At 46.5% G+C, this 19,107-nt stretch overlaps 1 protein-coding gene across 2 annotated transcripts in view; it reads left to right on the top strand.

Annotated features, from left to right (window-relative positions):
• The first annotated feature begins 2,164 nt into the window (after positions 1-2,164).
• The window catches only part of KCNK12 (potassium two pore domain channel subfamily K member 12), a 30,136-nt gene continuing 13,193 nt past the window's right edge, over positions 2,165-19,107 (top strand). For both annotated transcript variants that reach the window (XM_052806483.1, XM_052806484.1), the window contains exon 1: positions 2,165-2,539. In XM_052806483.1, coding sequence (XP_052662443.1) covers positions 2,188-2,539 — 352 coding nt within the window. In that variant the 5' untranslated portion in view covers positions 2,165-2,187. The remainder of the gene's footprint in view (positions 2,540-19,107) is intronic.

Genomic DNA, 19,107 nt, shown 5'->3' on the forward strand with positions numbered 1-19,107 from the left:
ATCATTCCTGGATTACCGGAGTGGAAATTATTTCTAACTATAGCCATTGGCGCTAAATGGTCCATATCTGACCTATTATATTAAGCCCTTGACTATCCATGGGAGACTTCCCGCTTGTTTTGATGGGCTTTTGATTAGGTCTGATATACTTCCCCCCCCCCTTTTTTTTTTTGCTTCTTTTATCCTTGAGATCTGCTATTACTTCCCACAGCTATTGGGTTTGTGATTTATTGGTTCAATTATTTTATTTTTATTTGGTTTTAGTATTTATAATGGGACACAACTGACACTTTGAAATAGGACCCACTTTTTTTCTTAAGGGTTGCACATGGTATTGGTTGCCTTGAGCACAACAGGAGACTGGAAATCTTCTTTGATACTTCTGGACACTTTCCTTCCACCTCTACAGAACAGAATGCTTTAGCACAAAAGCAATAATGGCAAAAAGCAAAGCTGAAACATGTTAGTGGCAATCAAAACATGATATTCGAGTACTTTGTAAACTAAGTTGTTGTGTTTTATCTGTGGGCTTTTCCTAGGAAGCATAGGTGTAAATCCAAGGCATTTTCTTCACCTGGTGAGTACAAACAGTCTGTTAGGAAGGGAGGAAATTCTCCTGTTGTGGATGTGGCCAGAAGATAACTGCCAGTAACGTGAAATCTCAGGGCTGAGCAAAATCTTGCAGATCCAAAATAAGAAATAAATGGGCGAAGAACAGCTATGGAGAAGTCCTAGCGATGGCAAATATCCATTTGCTAAAAGGCATCAAGTAGCTACCTTGAGGCAGCAAGGATTTTGCTGTACAAAAAATATAAAACCTAGGTTAAAAAAACCACATAAACCAGGGAACAAACGCCTGTGAGACTGGCACTGGCAGTTGCAAACTGCGGGGAGTATTTGCTCTTCCAAGCCCAGATCTTTCCTACACGTGTTACCATCCCCTGCACACACGTTTGCAGGACTGGCATCACTCCCATCCTCTTTGCAATGCTTTATCAGTGTGGATTCTCTCTCTTTTTTTTTTTTTTTTTTTAATACGAATGTTATTATTTACTACAAGTTTCTCAGGAAAGGACTGCAGTTCTTGCTGCAGCCTAATGGATAAGAAAGGATATAGTGTTTGTTCCAAGCCAAACAGCGAAGAAAGACTCCACCGGCTTGGGAAAAAACCAAAAAAATCACCTTTCAGACGCTAGCTAAGATTGAATGGGCATTTGGCACCGAACCCAAAATTTATCATTTTCTTGGGTCTAACTTTGTGCAGCCCGGAGACTGGAGTCAGATGAGAAACACCAACTGGTGCACTTAGAAACGGCTGAAATCAATTAATTAGCGCTCCACCGACCACCACCAGCTCCCTCAAAACCACCTCTCTGGGCGCCGGCCACGGAGAATAAGGTTTTAAAGCTACAAAAAACCCCCCAAACCCTCCGCAACGGCAAGGCGCATCGCACACATGATGGAGAAGGGGGAGCAGCCTGCCTTTGCCCTGTCCCCCCATTCCCGGGCGTGCCCGGGAGCGGGCGGGGGGGAGACCCGGGGAGCGGCGGGCTGGGCAAGGCAGGGCAAGGCAAAGCGAGGCAGGGCAAGGAAAGGCAGGGCAAGGCAAAGCAGGGCAGGGCAAGGAAAGGCAGGGCAAGGCAGGGCCGCCCCGCCCCGTCCCTCCCCCGGGCCGGGCCCGGCGGCACCCCGGGGGCGCGGTACCGGCCCCGGCGCCCCGGCCCCGGCTCCGGCTCCGGCCCCGGCGGGAGGGCGGGCGGCGGCAGCAGCAGCTTCGGGGCCGCGGGGGGAGCCTTCCCGCCGGGGATGCGGTTCCCCGGGGGGCCGCGCCGCACGCTCCCGCCCTCCGCCCGCCGTCGACCGGGCGCCGCGCGGAGCCTCCGCCTCCCCGCGGCGGTTTCCCCCGCGGCGGGGCCGCCGCCGCCGCCGCCCCGCATGGCCAGAGCGAGCCGGCCGGGGCCGCAGCAGCCCACGGCCCCGGGGGCGCGGGGCGTCGGGCTGAGGGCGGGCGGGCGAGGCCGGCGGCCCCGGGGTGCCGCCGCCGCCGCCGCCGCCAGCCGGGCGGGCAGCCCCGCCGGGGGATGAGTCAGAGCCGCGGCCCCTGCAGCGAAGAAGCCGCCGCCGCCGCCCCGGGCTCCGCGCCGCGCCGCGCCGCATGCCCGCGCCCCCCGCCGCGCCGCGCCCCGGATGATGCCCCCGCGGGGGGCGGCGGGCTCCTGCCGCCGGCGGCGCCTGGCGCCCCTCAACGAGGACAACGGGCGGTTCCTGCTGCTGGCCGCCCTCATCGCGGCGTACCTCAGCGCCGGCGCTACCGTCTTCTCGGCCCTCGAGAGCCCGTCGGAGGCGGCGGCGCAGCTCCGCTGGAACCGGACCCTCCACAACTTCAGCCGCATCTTCAACATCAGCCTGCCGGAGCTGCGCGCCTTCCTGCGGAGCTACGAGGCGGCCATGGCCGCGGGCATCCGCGTCGACGCCCTGCGGCCCCGCTGGGACTTCCCCGGCGCCTTCTACTTCGTGGGCACCGTCGTCTCCACCATAGGTGAGCCACGGCCCGGCCGCCCCCGGGGCCGGGGCCGCGGGGGGGGGGGGGGGATGCTGCGGCCGCGGGGCGGTCGTTATAGCGACCAAAGTTTGGGGAGAGCCGCCGGCGCGTTGCTACGGCAACCGGGGCCCTTGCAGCCGCGGGGGGCGGGTAGGGGTGTCCGGGTCCCTGTGTCCCTTCACCGCCCGCCCCGGTGCACGGAGCCGGGGACCGGCGCTGGGCTCCGCTCCGGTTGCCGCTGGGGCCGCAGACCCGCTGACCCGTCGCGGCAGCCGGTGGCCCGGGGCCGGCCGCGGCGGGAGCCGCGTCCCTCCCCAGCAAAGTTTTGCCGCCGGTTGAGCGGTTGCACGGTCGGGCTTCAGCCGGCCCGAAGGAGGGAGCGGGGCCGATCGCCCGCCGAGCATCTCCAGCCCTGCCCGCTCCCCGATGGTCGAATGGCTCGTTACCGGGAGAGGCGGCGCGGGGCGGGGGGGGGCTGAATAGGCAGCGGGCTACCGAAGATGCTGGAGCGGTAGCCCAGGCTTTGGCGGTGCCCGACCGCTGCACTCGGTGCTGGTTTTAACTGCTGGCAAAGTTAAGGTGCGTGTGGGAATAAAGACAGAAGCTCCACGAAGCCGTATGTCTTCTAGCTGTGCCGAAATACACATTCTCGGTACATCGCTGGCTACCGCTGACTGCGGTTACTCGCTATCTGGTAGGTGTTTAGGAAGAGCAGCGCTTTATGAGCAAATGGTGAGTTTAGGGGGGTGGAATTTTTCTTTTTTTCTGTACTCTAAAATTACTATTTCTTACTGTTTTTACTCTAAATTTTTTTTACTCTACAAATACCATTAAGAACTGCCGTGTGGGAGATTGGCTTGAAGTAAAGCTGTGGCTATCTGCTGCTCTCGGGGTATAGCTTGGGAAGCCCTGTCCCTGGGGACACAAGATCTTTACGGATTTTCTCTCTCTGCCAGTTTTTAAGTTTTGTAACAAGCCAATTGTCTTGGGGCTTCTGAGCATAAGTGTCACGCTTTCCCTTTATTAGAGAGGAAGAAACACACAGCTTGTTATTGCACTTACATTCATTAGGTTCAGAAAATGTTTTATCAATAGTGACTAATCTGTATAATAGAGTCGTGATGGTGACTACAGCAATGTTGTCAAGTATTGTTACTTTTTGCATTGAATAATTCAGTTAACTTTCCCTTTTCAAGTACATTCAATAGCCCAGTCATTAAAACACCATTTTAATTACACATTAGGCCTTCTTCATCACAAGAGTGTATATTTTTAAGGGTTCATTACAACAGACCTGAATGGATGGACAAAAAAAGTCGGTATATTAACAAACCCACTCTTTCCTTACACCTGCTGTAGCAAACAGAGAAATCTTCAGGTGACGGGTAAACGCAGATCCATTCACTCCTCCGCCAGCCCTGGCTTTTCCTCTCCGTGGTTGTTGAAATGTAAAAAGTTTACCCTTCATTTGCAAGTGTTTGTTTGCCTCTCCACTTCATTGCCCTGTCTGCAGTCATTTGTACCTGGGAGGAGGGAATGAGAAACTCAGCAGGGTTTTTTTCGCAATCTTGACAGGTGTAAACGGCTGAACCCAGAATTCTGTTTCACATACTCCTGTAGTGCAACCAAGGCACCAATCTCTTTTTATAGCCAATAATGTCTATGTCTCTCACATGCGAGATGGAGGCTGAAGAGTGTTTTTCCCCAGCTGCAGCAAAGGCCGGATTCTGCCAAGCGTTCCGCTGAGTAGTACCTTCGCTTGGCATACTACCTGCTAGTACTTACTCCTGGATTACTTACACTACTTTGCGTGAGTTCAACGAGCCTGCTGTAGAGCAAGGTTTTGCTCTGAGTGAGGAGATGCAGGAGAAGGTGGCTCGAAGCGAAGCCGAGTTGTGCCTTGGGGCACGGCAAAGGCCATGGCAGAGCCGCTGTGCCAGGGATGCCGAGCTGCACCAAATGGTAGGTGTCAACGTGTTGCCTGGGGGAGCAGTTCCAGAGCCGTTCCTTCATGGTCGCTTTGTTCCCTCCCAGTCAGCTCCTTTATGTACCTGGAGTACCTTTGATTCCACTGTCAGCTCCCATACCATATTATCCTGGTTCAGAGCAATTTCCCTTGCCTTCGTGTCACACTTAATTGACAAGGAGAATGCTGCCTTGACTCCACCTCGCCAAGAACTACCAGACATCTAGAGTCAAAACAGCTCGCCTTCCTCAACAACTTCATCAGTTACATGTGTCAAAGCAACTTTATTACTCCAGCAAAACACGCTCCTCTCCTAGTGACGCATCAGAAAGCTTTCTTACTGCTTAACAAACAGCACGTAGATGCCATGTCTGTCAAGGGTAAATCACCCACAGGTTACTCAGCCTTTTATCTGTAGAGGATTCCAACTTACAGAAAACTCGCTGGGTCTTTTCAAGTCCTCGCTGTGCTCTCACTGGTTTTAATAAAACTACTAAATCCGTCATAGGTAGGCATCGAAATACAGTCACCCAGGGACAGGGCTGCAAGTTTTCCTGGGGTTTGTGTAGGCTGAACAGAGGGAGGGAGACTCCAACTCTTCATCCTTCTGTGAACACAAGGGTTAGGCACAGTGGGGCTTGGGGAAAACTGCTCCATCCAGCCTCCTCGAGCAGGGCTTCTGCAGAGCCGAGCAGCAAGCCTTCGTGAGGTGCTTTGTGTCCTGTACTTCCCTGGCTGCAGTTCTGCAGCTTCCCTAATTACACAGGGATGTAATCAAACCCTCTGGGTGAGAAACATGTTAGTGGGGTCTTTAAGAAATGGGAGAGAGAGTTAAAATGAAATGTTAAGTCTAATCTTAAAGCGTTTTCCTGAATAGCCCACAAAGCGAGTGGCTTACAACACCCCCTCGATAGCACTCTGGGCATTCATTTTTTTATTATTGCATTGTTTGTGGTTGCATAATGAAATGTTGAGTCCATTTTTCATTAGCCACATCTCGATTTTCAGAGCTATATAAGAAAATTCTTCAGTCTAATTTCTGATTGCTTGCTGTCAGTCTACACCATTTATTCAGTCATTATTTTGCACTCCAAAAGGTATTCTTTTGTAGGCAATTACTATTATTATTGTTCTGATTTCTTTAAAGAGCAGCTAGGTGAAATTTATTCTTGATTCATTGGTCTAACTGGCAGTAGACTTTGTTTTTCAGTCGAGTTTTTTCCTTCCTTCCCCAAATGAAAATCACTAATAGTTCCCAGCACTTTGTTAAAGACTGAAAGCAAAGCATCACTCAGACCAGTTTTCTTCCTGCTAAAATGTTGCAGAGTACAGCATAATCAATCACAGCTTTCCCCATATTCTAGTAGCACAGATTCATTCTGCCTAGTGCATCAGGCAACTCTGGGATGCCTGAAGCTCTGGATTTCTGACTCAGTCCATGAGTCTAGACTTTGTAACCAGATTTTTTTCCTCCCTTAAATGTTAGAATAAACATTAGGTGCCTATCTAGTAAAACATGTTGAGACATCCACTTACTAAATTTGGATTTTAAGCTTCTTACGTGTAAGTACATGTTTCAAAAATCAAGTGATACAATTGCTTTATCGAAATCCATACCATAAAAAACAAGGTCAAAAGAAGTACTGCAATACGTAAAAGTGATTTTTCAACATAATATTTTTAAAAAGCACCTTTACTGCAGGTGCATTGCTTTGGGATGGAACATGTCGGGGTTACAGGTGCTCGAGAAGGGCCGCTGGGAAGAAGAGGTGCAAAGATCTTCCCTCTGTACAGCTGTGCGAGGGTTACAGGTGTTTAGGGCAGTGTATAGGTGTGAGCAGGACTGTTCATCCTTTCCTTATCCGCGAGGTATCCTGTTAAATGACTCAATATTTGTGTGGACTGACAGCTCCACCTGAAGGGATGGGTTATCTCAAAGAGATAAGGCGGTGAGATGAGAGGTGGGGCTTTGAAACCACATGAAGAAAGGCCACGTAATGAGAGACATAATATTTGGTATTTTCTACCAGCTAACTAACCAGCTCCCAGCAGCTGCTCTCTCCTTGCTTGGGATGTTGGCTGGGTTAGACCTTCTTCTCCCTGGGTCCTCTGTAGGGACCCACCATACGCAGCACATCATTTCCGTGGGCGCTCCACAACCTAGGTACCATAATCACTCACTTCTAAAATACCCTCTGGCTCTGTGTCATAGTTTTTTGAGAAAATCTGGAGGTGCAGGTGTGCTGAAAGCCGTAATTCAATGGAAGTGATGTGCAAAAGACTGTTGGACAGCTCGGCAAGTGCATGGTCAGATGTTGGACTGCACTGCTAGGAGCCAGGGAGCGAGCCTGCCTGAGAGCAAGCACTTCACATGGTAATTTGGCAAGAAATTCCACAGATAACCAAGATGCTCTGAAGGCTTTAAGGGGAAAATATATTTGTCCTGTCTTCTTCATTGTTGTATTTCAGGATATGAATTTGAGCTGCAGCTGGGGAAGGTTCTGGCTCTCTGCTCTCCGTGAATGCAATTTCACTGTCTATACGGCCAATGCAAACCAAAAGGCGGCAGTCACACCGGAGTGTGCGCCTGATCAGCATCAGCGTTATGCTTTTTTAGGGCTCTGCAATTCTCTGAGGCTTGTACAGGCAGCTTTTGCAGAGGGTTCAAATTAGGGAGCAGTTGCCTCCAGAGTTGGCCTTCTCGAAGTTAAAAAATAACCAAACAAAACCCAAACGAGAAAGCAGTTGGAGGAGCAAGCAGTATTATTAAGCTGCAGTGTCAGGTTATTTGTCTTTGCCATCCTATATGCGGTCTGCAGGCAGCATGGGAGTGTGTTTCAGCTTGGTCTGCTGTGGCCAGATCCGATTCCTTAGGCGCGTGTGATGTTTTGATCAATGTGCCGGTGGATTTCCGAAAGTTATTTTCTCACTTGGGTAGTCTTGACAAAGAACAGAGAGCAAGAGGCTCAGAGGTCAGCAGGTCAACGGTCGGCATATTTCTGTGGAGAGAAGTCATCCTAGAGTCATCTTCCTCAGGTGAAGACCTGGGACCGTAGCAATGTTTTCTACTTGCGGTAGCTGCATGGGAGTATTAACTTGTTTGGGTACCACTGATAGGCATTTCCTAAATGTATGGGCTTAGGATGGGTGCTCCGAGCAGAAAAGTAATCTAAATCACAGCTTCCCTTCTTGTAGTGGAGAGCAGCAATAGGAAGCTCTACTTGGAGTACATCCATGTAATTACACGGGTGACTTGAGGTGTCCCTGCTGAAGGGTTGCGATGAAATAATTTTGATCCTAAATTTGTTGGGTTTTTATTCTAGAAGGCGGGAGGGAGAAACGCCAGTACTTTAAATACAGCCCTTTTTAAAAGAGAAAAAGTTTTCTGAAAATATTAATCAGTTTCAGTACTGCTTAGGGTTTACCTGTCCCTGTAGGGTTATGACAAACCCAGAAAATGAAGCTATTGCTGTGCTTCGGTCATCTAAACTGAGAGATTTCTACAGAGCACATCAGCTCAGATTAGTTAATCTACGAGTTTCAGAGGTTTCTTAAATATTAAACCCTAGCTATGAAACCAAATGTTTCAAAACTCTAACATCAGTACAATGGAGATCTAATTGTTGTTTTACGGCCAGAGAAGTTAAGTCGAGGACAACTAAATCGCACTTCTTTTTGGTGTGGCTGTGGAGTTTGAGGTGCTTAGCTGAGCACTGCAACCTGGGCTCTCCAAACTGAATGTCAAGCACCACAGCATCTCAGAGCAGTCACCCAAAAAACAAAGCCCGTCTGTAACATCAGGGAATAAAGAATTTGCCCAGCATCACGTGAGATAGGGTCCCTCTCGCTCGGGTGGTTGAAGGAGCAATGTCTCCTTAGTGGGTACGTACCTCCCGCTTAGCATGACATTCAGTCTGGTCTTCAGTGATAGTCCTGCTGGGCAGCAAATAACCTGTGTTTCGGTTCCCTGTGCATTTAGAAGAGCTTGGAGATGTGATTGCAAACCAAATGTTGGTGGGCCAAATTACCACTTTGACAGCTCTCTATCCGCAGAGGTGACACGCGTGGCTCCAGCCAGTCGGTCTGTATTACTAAGCATCCTCCCTGTAAATCTGTTATCGCACCTGTAATAGCAGTGAGGGAACATAATTACTGGGCTTATCAGCTGCCCTGTTTTCTGCAGGCTCATAAATCCAAATCCTGCCTGAAACCCTGCAGGCTGTGTTCCCATGGCGCCTGGCCAGTCCCTAGCCTCTGCTCTCCCCCTTTGCTCTCCTGGGGATATTCCCCCTTTCCTTCTCTTACAGCTTTTCTAACGCTCCACGGTCACCTGCCTTTCCCAGGCACTCTTAATTTCTCCAGCTTCTGCTGCCTTCCTCCCAATTAGCAGGCCCTCCTCTACCGATGATTTGTGTGCTTGATTAAATTTTGAATATTTGTTTGATGTCTTTGCAGTCTTTCAAGTTAATAACTACCAAAGAAGTAAAAAGTAAAGCTTTACAGTTTCTTTCTGTTCCTCATCACACCTGTCCCTCTTCCCTAGTGTTAATCCTGTTACTGGCCCTTATTTCTTTTTTCAGTCTAACTATTTCTTCCTTCTCCGATTGTCTTCCATTTGACACAGATCATACACACTTCATCATTTTTTCTCACTTTTACTGATCGATCATCTTTGCAAGCACACTGTCTTGCTTTTATGTGAACTTTAATTGCTCTTCATTGTGGGGAGAAGAGGAAAACAATTATAGGATAGATCTGTTGGCAATTAACTTCACGTAACAATATCCATTCCTGGTGGCGTGCTGGAAAATACAATGTCATTTATTTTAATGAATGCAGTATTACCTTCTCTTCGCAGCTGTTGAAGTCAATGAGAATTTCACCTCTTGCCGTAGTACCATCAGGTTTAGAGCAACAGAAAACCAACTTGGAACATTTCATCTGCAATTTTTAGTATGAAGACAGCTTGATATTATTGGAAACATAGCCTGTACCCGTGATGCGTATAAGCCTTGCTTACCTTTATGAAAAGAGACAGTTTTCATAGTGTGTCAGCACCAAGTGCATATCTGGGTGCATTTTGAGAGAAGATGGGCAAGGGCAAAGATTAGGGTTCATGCTGGTGAACATTTGAAACGTGATAGTCCTCCTGAGTGCAATAAATCTTAGAAGTGATAACAAAACCTTTTGTGAATAGGAACACTTAAGTAACAAACAGAATTATAATCTAAGGGGCAATTGCATAGCAATCCAAACAAATCAAATATGTTTAATTTTATATCTCCCCAATAGCCTGCTTCTGCTGAAGTCAATAGTAGACTGGTCTACAGAGCTTTAGAAAATCCCACCTTGCTCTTTTTATTGGCACGCTAGGTTTATAAAACAAATGTAGGTCTGATGTTGCCAGCACTTGTCGTTACTTTTAAGTAATACATCTCCCTGAGCTCAGTGGGTCTGTTGATGACAATGGGTGGTATACCTGGCTATAGACATCAGAAGGTTTCAATGCAGTCTCTCTTGAATCAAATGAGAAGTAGAATGAATATTAAATCTAATTGCATTAGATGAGGCAAAGCATTAGCAGCCTTTTCAAGTAATTAAAGCTTTGGAGTGGAATAAAATAAGAAATTGAACAGTTTGATGTTAACGTATGGGATTACTTATATGGGTGAGGCACTGCTATTGCTCGTGTTTAAAAACCCATAGTAAGTGTCCTTACTCATTGGTGAAAAAAGCAGTAATACCTTGGTAACAGTTGTAGTCCCACAGTGATTCCTCAAGGAATTTTGACCTTTCTGAGCTTGTACCACTGCAGCTTCTTCCCCTTTAGAAATGATGGACTGAATGTTCACGTTCATTCTCAAGTCTTATGCAAGCAAATCTAATCACGGCAGAAACAGCAACTAGGGGAAATCTGCCCACGTGAGAACTGGTGAGAAACTAATTCAGTAAATTTCAATTAAAAAGAAACCCACATAAAATCCTTTTGGTTATTCATTATTGAATATTCTGTCATCTCTTTGCTCACACTGAGTATTGTGTAAGCAATGTATTTATCTTCTGAGGATAAAAAATACAGTGTCATTTGTGCTGAATGTGTATGCAGTCAAGTCTACTTTAAGCCCTTTGGGGCTGGAAATGATTGCAGTGTAAAGATCTTAAATCTAAATTGTGATTTTAATGAGAGGGGCAGAAAGAAGCTGTTTGATAAAATGATTTGTCCATTTACAAAAGCTGCTACTGGCAGAGCTGCAAGGACCAGGAAAATCTCAGATAAAATCGAAAGCTCAAAATGATCTTGATAAAGTGGCAAAGTTGTTCAGTATCATTAAATTTAAAAGTAGTCAAGGGAAATGCATACTAAGGAAGGAAGAGTTAAATGCAGAAATTTTAAATTGAGAAGTAACTTAGTCAGCAGCCCTGTCACCCTGTATTTGTACTACAGTTACTTAAAATTAGGTCTTTGTGCCTTCGTGACTGAATTAGAACGGCTGCCCGAGCAAAAAGATACTTGAGAATTTGCTGCTTTGCTTTCAGCTGGAACTTTTTGAAATAAGGGACCCATGAAGGCATATTTAAACCATTAAGAAGTCGAGGTAGATTTATCAGAGCTTTTTCAGTAAATTGTAACTGTAGAAGTTTGTACAGAGATTTGGAAAAAAACTGGCCAAACAGTGGGAAATACATTTGTGTGTTTAGGGTCTTTTTATCCTATAGGTCCATCTTTATAGGCTAACTCTTTTTAGAGCAGAAGAGCTGAAACAGCTATCAAGAAATAGATGTTCTCTAAATACCTACCTACACAAACACCAGTGGCAGAAGAAAAACATGCTGCAAGTCTGTTGTTTAACCCACTCAAAAGATAAGCCAGTGATTTAACCATTTGACAGCCTTTCCCATCTGTAAGGCTTAGAAAGCCCAGGAGTGACATCTTGTTTATCAGACTTCTCGTGGGGAAATATGACATACACCCAAGATTGCTTGTGAAATTCAGATAATACTATTTCTTAGCCTGAAAGGAGAAGTATTGTGAGATGTACTGGCACTGGAGTGGCAGTACACGTGCAAGTATTCTTTTGAAGCCCATAATGTCTCAAGAATATAACATTTGGATGCCATTATTCTTTTTTCCTTGCAGTTCAGAAAAAAAATTTTGCACAACCTTGGGTCTACTCAGGCATCTGAAATGCAACTGCAAGTTTCAATAAACAGCAAAAGCAGGTGTGAATGCTAATATTTGAAGCAGTCCCTTTGAAATGACACGGAATAAGCTTTTTCCTGTTAGAGTGTTGCTTAGAGACACAATTATCCACACAAAAACCATAGGAAAACAAGAGTGGAAGCAGCTTTAAAGGATGAAGAATTAATATTGCAAGAGAAATCAACTTTTAAAACAATGTTCACCTGGAATCGTATCATCAGCTACATGAAGACTGTAGGAAGGTCAGAGGAGATGGCAGTGTGTGGCTTCAGGTATTGGACACATCTTGAGAGAGAGAAGGAATTGGCCACTTTTGGGGTCCATGAGCTATACCTTCATGTATATCTGTGTTTACTGAGACAGACTTTGTGAATTTCTTGGTTATCAATGCTTTTGTTTTCTGCAGATTTTTGAAAATAATTACTCTAAATGCAGGGATGTTTCCTTTGTCTGATAGTGTCGCAGAAACCTGTGCTTCAGCTGAGGTTTGGTAGTGTGGTGAGCCAAGGCAGATGATTCTGCACACAACCTGGAATGTGAGCTGGGGTTTGATACGGCCCCGACAGCTGTTAACGCAAGATTTTGATGACCCTTAGCCTCTAATGCAAGGAAGAGTTTTTCCACAGTAATATAACTTAAACAACTGAGGAGCATGTGGGCTATACTTTTCCATTATTAACACCACCACTGTTTCAGAAAATATTATAGCAAAATGGTTTTCCCCAACTGTTAGGATAAGGAAAGAAAACCAGAGACAGGACCCTGCAGTCATCAGGTGTGGAGGCAGCCACAAGAAGCAGCTCTGGGCTAGCTTAGATCAATTCACAAGGAGATAGACTGCAACCAAAAGAAAGAGCATCCTGCTTTCATCCCCTTTTTCTGGAAGTCTTCCTTTGTGAGGTGGTTTAGCACTAATTTAGCCAACACTAACCTGTATTCTTTCTGTTTTAACAAGCCACTAGAGCACCCCAGCTGTGCCAAGGGGCAGAGTAAGTGACAAAATAAGAGGGGGTTTAGTATCATCTTGCTTAAGATTTGCCCAAGAAAGGTAGCATAAAATGAAGAAAATAGATTCAGTCTTGATTTTTATGACTGTAAACCAGAGTCTGGCCCCAAGAGTTTAGCAGAGAAGATTATATTATTTATAAGAGCAATAAAACCTGAGGCACTGGAAGAAAGTTTATTTATGAACACTATGTTAATAGAGAGGGAAGATTGTCACACCACAGGGCACCCCCATCCCTTTACAGTCGAGAGTCAGCAAGAATAATGCCAGCTTGTAGGTCCTGACTTTCTTTTTCTCTGTTCAGTTTGAATTTGTACTTTTCTGATTTTCCTCCTTCTCTGAGCTTCATTATCCATCATCTCCTTCTAGGAGAGGGCCCCTGTCCCTCATTAGAAACTGTATTCTGTTGCAATAGAAAACCCAAACGTAAGCTTGCCAAAGATTTCAAACCTCAAGCCCATGACCCTCCCCATGTGTTCCCTCTTCAGGGGGGCTGCTTAGCAAGACCTCGCACCAGAGCTGCTGCTGGCTTGGCACAAGTCAGTCCCTGTTTCCTTGTACAAGATGCATAAAGGAACAGCCAGCCCCAGCAAGCGAACCATAAAACTGATTTAGAGACACTTCTGCTTCTTCCTCGGCTTGGTTCTGTGCCAAAGCAGCTTGGCCAGACCAGATGATTAGCCTCCTTCTGTATTTATTGGGCTATGTCTTTATGATAATGGCATTTAGTAGTGAGCAAGGGTGGGCTGCTTTGGTTAGTCTTTGGTATGCACTTTCTTCTCACGCTGTGCACAGAAAGGGCAACATGCAGTACAACTCTGAAAAAAAGCTTGCCAACTTCTGGTAAATGAATAGAGCAAGAGTACAGCTGCTGGTGGTGAAGCTGAAGCCCTAGTGTTTCTCTTTTTAAGGTCATTTATCACTCAGATTTACAAAAGTTAGGCCACTTGAGCTGATAAATGTGCCTGCTGAGTAGTCACTAGAAATTGAAGATCTTTCTTGGAAAGCTCAACTAGAAGGTGTCAGCGTAGAAAAACACACTCAGGAGACGTGCTGCAAGGAGAAGGTAAATGTACGTGAGCAGCCAGCTTTTGAGAAGGTTATTCCTCTCGGCTTTCCTGGGGGATCTCGGGGGGTACCCCAATGCCTTAGACCCCTGTCAAGGTGATAACACCCTTACTCCACTTGGGTCCAGCATATCCTTCACCCTAAATACGTTGTTCTGGCTCTGTCACCCAGGATGCCTTTTCCGTAGGGCATGGGTCCCCTCCTCACCTGCCTCCTGACGTGGCCAGGTATCAGCCACACACAGCAGCACCTCCACGTGCAAGTACCCTCTGTCCTGGGTCAGGCTTCGTATTCCCATCTTTAGGGGATTTCACAAGCCAGAGGTTTCCTTGCAACTTCTTAGCCCCTGACCATCTGACCTATCCCCTTCCTAGCAGAGGACATCCTTCACCACCTTCTCCCCTCCAAAATTTCCTCTCCAGAGCACCCAAGTCCCCTCTTCAATCCCAGGATCACAGCCACCAGTGCCTCCAGTAACCTCTGCAGCCCTCTCCATCACACTGCTCCCTGCTGCAGGTGCCTCCTGCCCCATTCCCACGGGGCAGCCCCTCACGGCATCCTGCTGCTCTCCAGGGATGCCCACGAGTGCAAACCCCTTGCCCACGAGCAGAAATCACAGGTTGCCAGAGGAGCTGGGGTATCCTGGCATCCCTGCCCCGATGGAGCTGCCCCGCCACCTCCCAGCCCTGGGCACAAGGCGCTGCTGCCCGGTCCTGTCTCTCGTCCTCACCTAAGTCACTGTTGGGCATAATTTTAGGTTTGTCTTTGTCATTCACCGCTACAGAAAAATATTGTTACCTCTCAGCCTCTTTTTATACCCTTCACATGCACCTGGTAACTTAACAACTATTTCTTAGCTTTGCCTTTTAGTTATTTAATGTCACGGTTGCCAATTTAATAACTTTTTTTTTTTTTCAAGGAAGCTTAGGCTATTTTAGGCTCACAATTCTATTAGCTCTTTTAAAAACCAGTGTACTTTAAAGAGGAATGAAAATGTGGCCATGACCTTTTAGGCTGTGGTTTAAATCACAGACAGCAGAGAAATGCTGAGGGTGATTGATTCTGGTGTTCACTGATGTTATGTGTAGCAGCGCTTTGGATAACCAATAACCTGATCACAGTTGTGTGTAAACAGAATAAAATTGGTACTGTGGAAAGCCTTTAATAATTGCCTGCAGCTCCTTGAAACTCCTTAATGTTCAATTAATCATCTCCTGGCTCTGTTCTGCCAGCGTGGCTCCTTTTGTGTAGCAGTTGTCTCAAACACCTGACTAATAAATAATTCAGTGGTGTGAGATGTAACAAGGAGCAATAGTGGTCACCTGGATGGTTTTTAACTACATTCATCGAGTTTATCATGGTGCTCTTTCAGGTCACAGAATAGATTGGGCATCTTTTCCCACAGTCCCTGGGGGATTGGGTGCATGTATGCCCATTTTTATGTACTGAACAGTCATAGGAGTTAGGGGAAAAAAAGACATAGATAGATAGATAGATTGATTGATTGATTGACTGATTATGGGAGTCAGTCCTTAGTTGCATAGTCACTCAGTATTTTCTCCATGGGGTATCTGCTCTAGTACATGGGTCACCAAGGACTGCAAGCTTGTGTGTGATACAGGTTAGCCAGCCCTAAAAACTGCAGTGGTATCTCCTGTCTTCAGACATAGCATGAATCTGACTTAAAGTGTCTTAATGCACACATTAGCCAGTGTGCATTAGCAGACAGACCGCTGCTGTTCAGGAGCGCTGTTTAATATCTTTGTTGGCAACATGGACAGTGGGATGCAGTGCACCGTCAGCAAGTTTGCCGACAACACCAAGCTGTGTGGTGCGGTCAACACACTGGAGGGAAGGGATGCCATCCAGAGGGACCTTGACAGGCTTGAGAGGTGGGCCCGTGCAAACCTCATGAAGTTCAACAAGGCCAAGTGCAAGGTCCTGCACGTGGGTCAGGGCAATCCCAGGCACAAATACGGGCTGGGCGGAGAATGGATTGAGAGCAGCCCTGAGGAGGACTTGGGGGTGTTGGTTGACAAGAAGCTTAACATGACTTGGCAATGTGCATTTGCAGCCCAGAAAGCCAGTTGCATTCTGGGCTGCATCAAAAGCAGTGTGGCCAGCAGATTGAGGGAGGCGATTCTCCCCCTCTACTCCGCTCTGGTGAGACCCCACCTGCAGTACTGCATCCAGCTCTGGGGTCCTCAGCACAGGAAAGACATGGACCTGTTGGAGCAGGTCCAGACGAGGGCCACAAAGATGATCAGAGGGTTGGAGCACCTCTCCTGTGAAGAAAGGCTGAGAGAGTTGGGGTTGTCCAGCCTGGAGAAGAGAAGGCTCCAGGAGACCTTCTAGCAGCCTTCCAGTACCTAAAAGGGGCCTACAGGAAAGCCAAACAGGGACTTTTTACAAGGGCGTGTAGTGATAGGACAAGGGGTAATGGCTTTAAACTGAAAGAGGGTAGATTTAGATTAGATGTAAGGAAGAACCTCTTCACTGTGAGGGTGGTGAGGCACTGGAACAGGTTGCCCAGAGAGGTTGTGGCTGCCCCATCCCTGGAAGTGTTCAAGGCCAGGTTGGATGGGGCTTTGAGCAACCTGGTCTAGTGGAAGGTGTCCCTGCCCATGGCAGGGGGGTTGGAACTAGATGATCTTTAAGCTCCCTTCCAACCCAAACCAGTCTATGATTCTATGATTCCAGATAGTAATCTAAATAAGATCAAATGTGATTGCACAGCAACTTCTATGTTAAAGTCTCTGGCAATGGAAAAGCTCTAAAAAAATTTACTGTTTGAGCCCAGAGGGGGGTATCTTAATAAAGCAGACCGACAAAGATATTAAAGGGAAAGTAAGTTTTTCATTTGTAGTCTGAAAACGTAAAGCCAGGTGGAAGAACTGCCTCGTAGTATTCTCACTCGTTGGGTAAAAGCACTGGATGCAGCAGAAGTTTTCCATCTGCAGCAGTTTTGTCAGCTCTGAGCTGTGACCCTGTATCCAAGGCAACTGTGCCTGGTTGTTAGGTGGCGAGGAGCTATAGAACAAATAAAAGGTAGTTGTGAAATATACAGGTATGATTCCATCAGGGACAATAATGATGAAATGCTAACAGGTAGAAAAGGGGTTGAAGGGAGCACCAGAACCCAGATACGGAATTCAGAATATGATGTTTTGTTCCTTGCTATGGTACACGTGTTAGTCATAAATGTATAAAGATCAACCAAGACTACTGGAAAGCCATGAAGTAAAGCAAGTATAGAACAGACATGAAACAAAATTGGTTGCTCTTAGTTTATCTGCCTCTGTTCTGTAAACCCCATCTCCTGGGGACCAGTCCTGTAAGAGCTTAGGCTTTATGTTGCAAGAACTTCTTTCCCTCTGGAGGCAGCATTCTGGTTATAGGTTTTTTTGTTTATTTCTGAGAAATCATTTGTTTAAAAAGTTATATTCAACAATTTTAGTTTCTTTTGATTCCTTTAAATGTAGCTGCATTATAGTTATATAATGGTATAGACTTGATACTACTCTCATGGTCTAAGTGCTGTTACACTCTGGTATTTAAAATGATTGCTCAGTTGTGCTGACTTGCTATATGAGCCAAGTCCCATGGCAGAACACTTGCATAAGAAGAGCTGAGGGGCTGGCTGAAAGAGGCAGGGGCACACGATGCCATGTTAAAGGCTGGAAGACTTTCTTGTGTTCAGTTTTTGAGGTGGCCAAAACTTTTCTCCATCTTGGGGTAAATAAAGCTTTACTGGAAAACTGTTGCCCCTTTTAATCTCAAAATACGGTAGCACAAGGTAATTGCCAAATCAATTGGCCTGAGAGAAGAGCTCACAGGTACTAAAACTGCTATTTCTTTTTGTTTTCTGGCATTAACCATCTCTTTTACCCATAAGAAAAGGGATAAAAGAATAGAAAGCAAGAGCAATAGGAAGCATATCACAAGTTTGTCCAGTTTCACTACCTCTTGAATCCATCACCAGCTTAAGTAAATTAAAAATCCAGGTGAGCAGAATAGTAACCACAAAACCTATTATGCCAGTCAGGATGAGGGACTCATTAATTGCCAGCACTTACCCATGAGAGGCTGCTGAAGGATAAGTGTTATCTGAGAGTTTTTATCAGCTCATCTCTACTAATCCTGTTTGTTTGGGGAGAAGAAGTATCAAACAGCCGAAATTAATGCTGCCATGATCTTGTATCTGAAGTGGTGTGTCAGAGTGGGGCAGAATTAGCATGAGGGACGTTGAAATATTGTGTCTGAGCCACACAGAATCAACCCCAAGGTACCTGTACAATACATGTCAGGGCCATGAAGAATGCAAAGCACCATTGTGCTTCTTTCCTTGTACTGTCTCAGAAGCACAGGCAGTTCTGGATGAATTTGTTTCATCTAGGAGTCATGATGTACTTAGCCTTGAGCAGGGGCTGAGCTCAGAGATGTTGTACAGAACATACCAGGACTAACCCGTCGTGGTCCAGGTGGTGCCGAAGGGACAAACATGGCTCATGAAGGAAGACCTCGGATGAAGAGTACATGAGTGCACTTCCATCTGCTAGCTGTTGACGTGAAGTTACTATGTTTGGCTGATCTTACTTTTTGCCTGTTTTATGTATTTCTTAGCACTCTCCTTGCTGTGATGGGTCCTTTCACCTTGCATAGCTACATACTGAATTTTGGTAACGTTATGCTTCAGAAGATCTTGCTTAAACAAACCGCATCAAAAATATCAAACTTCACCACCTCTCATGAATGATCACCAGAAAATACTAAAATGCTTCAGCACACTTACAACTTGATCCAAACTGTCACTACCTCTCTTTTTTTTTTTTTTTTAAATTAATAAATGTGTCTAGCCATATGTGTGACAGTAAACCCATTTATTTTGATGGTGATGTTCACATGCTTGCTGTGAAGCACATGTTTGAATACTTCGCTGACAAGGCATGGGCGAACAGATGCCTTCTCCATAATGAGCTGGCCGTGTATCCCTAGCTGGCAACCGCAACGGGCTCCCCGGCTTCTTCTGGGGGCCAGGCACTAGTGGATATTCATCATCAAATGAGAAGGCTCCCACGAGCAGCCAGCCTGACCCAGATAACAGCTTCATCCCACAGAGGAGGAGGAGGAACTGAGAAGAGCTTCCCATTCCCCCGTGTTAAGCCTGAGACCCCAGGGCAGGCTTTGTGGGATCTGCTCAAAGGGGGTCTTTTAGCACAACAAAATGGAGAGACTGTGGGTCCAGGAAACAAAATCTAATGACCTCTTTGGTAATTTGTTATTTTCTGATAATACTCTGCAAGTTTTTCACTGTCTTCTACAGA

The sequence above is a fragment of the Harpia harpyja genome, chromosome 13 (assembly GCF_026419915.1).
Source record: "Harpia harpyja isolate bHarHar1 chromosome 13, bHarHar1 primary haplotype, whole genome shotgun sequence".
Lineage (NCBI taxonomy): Eukaryota > Metazoa > Chordata > Aves > Accipitriformes > Accipitridae > Harpia > Harpia harpyja.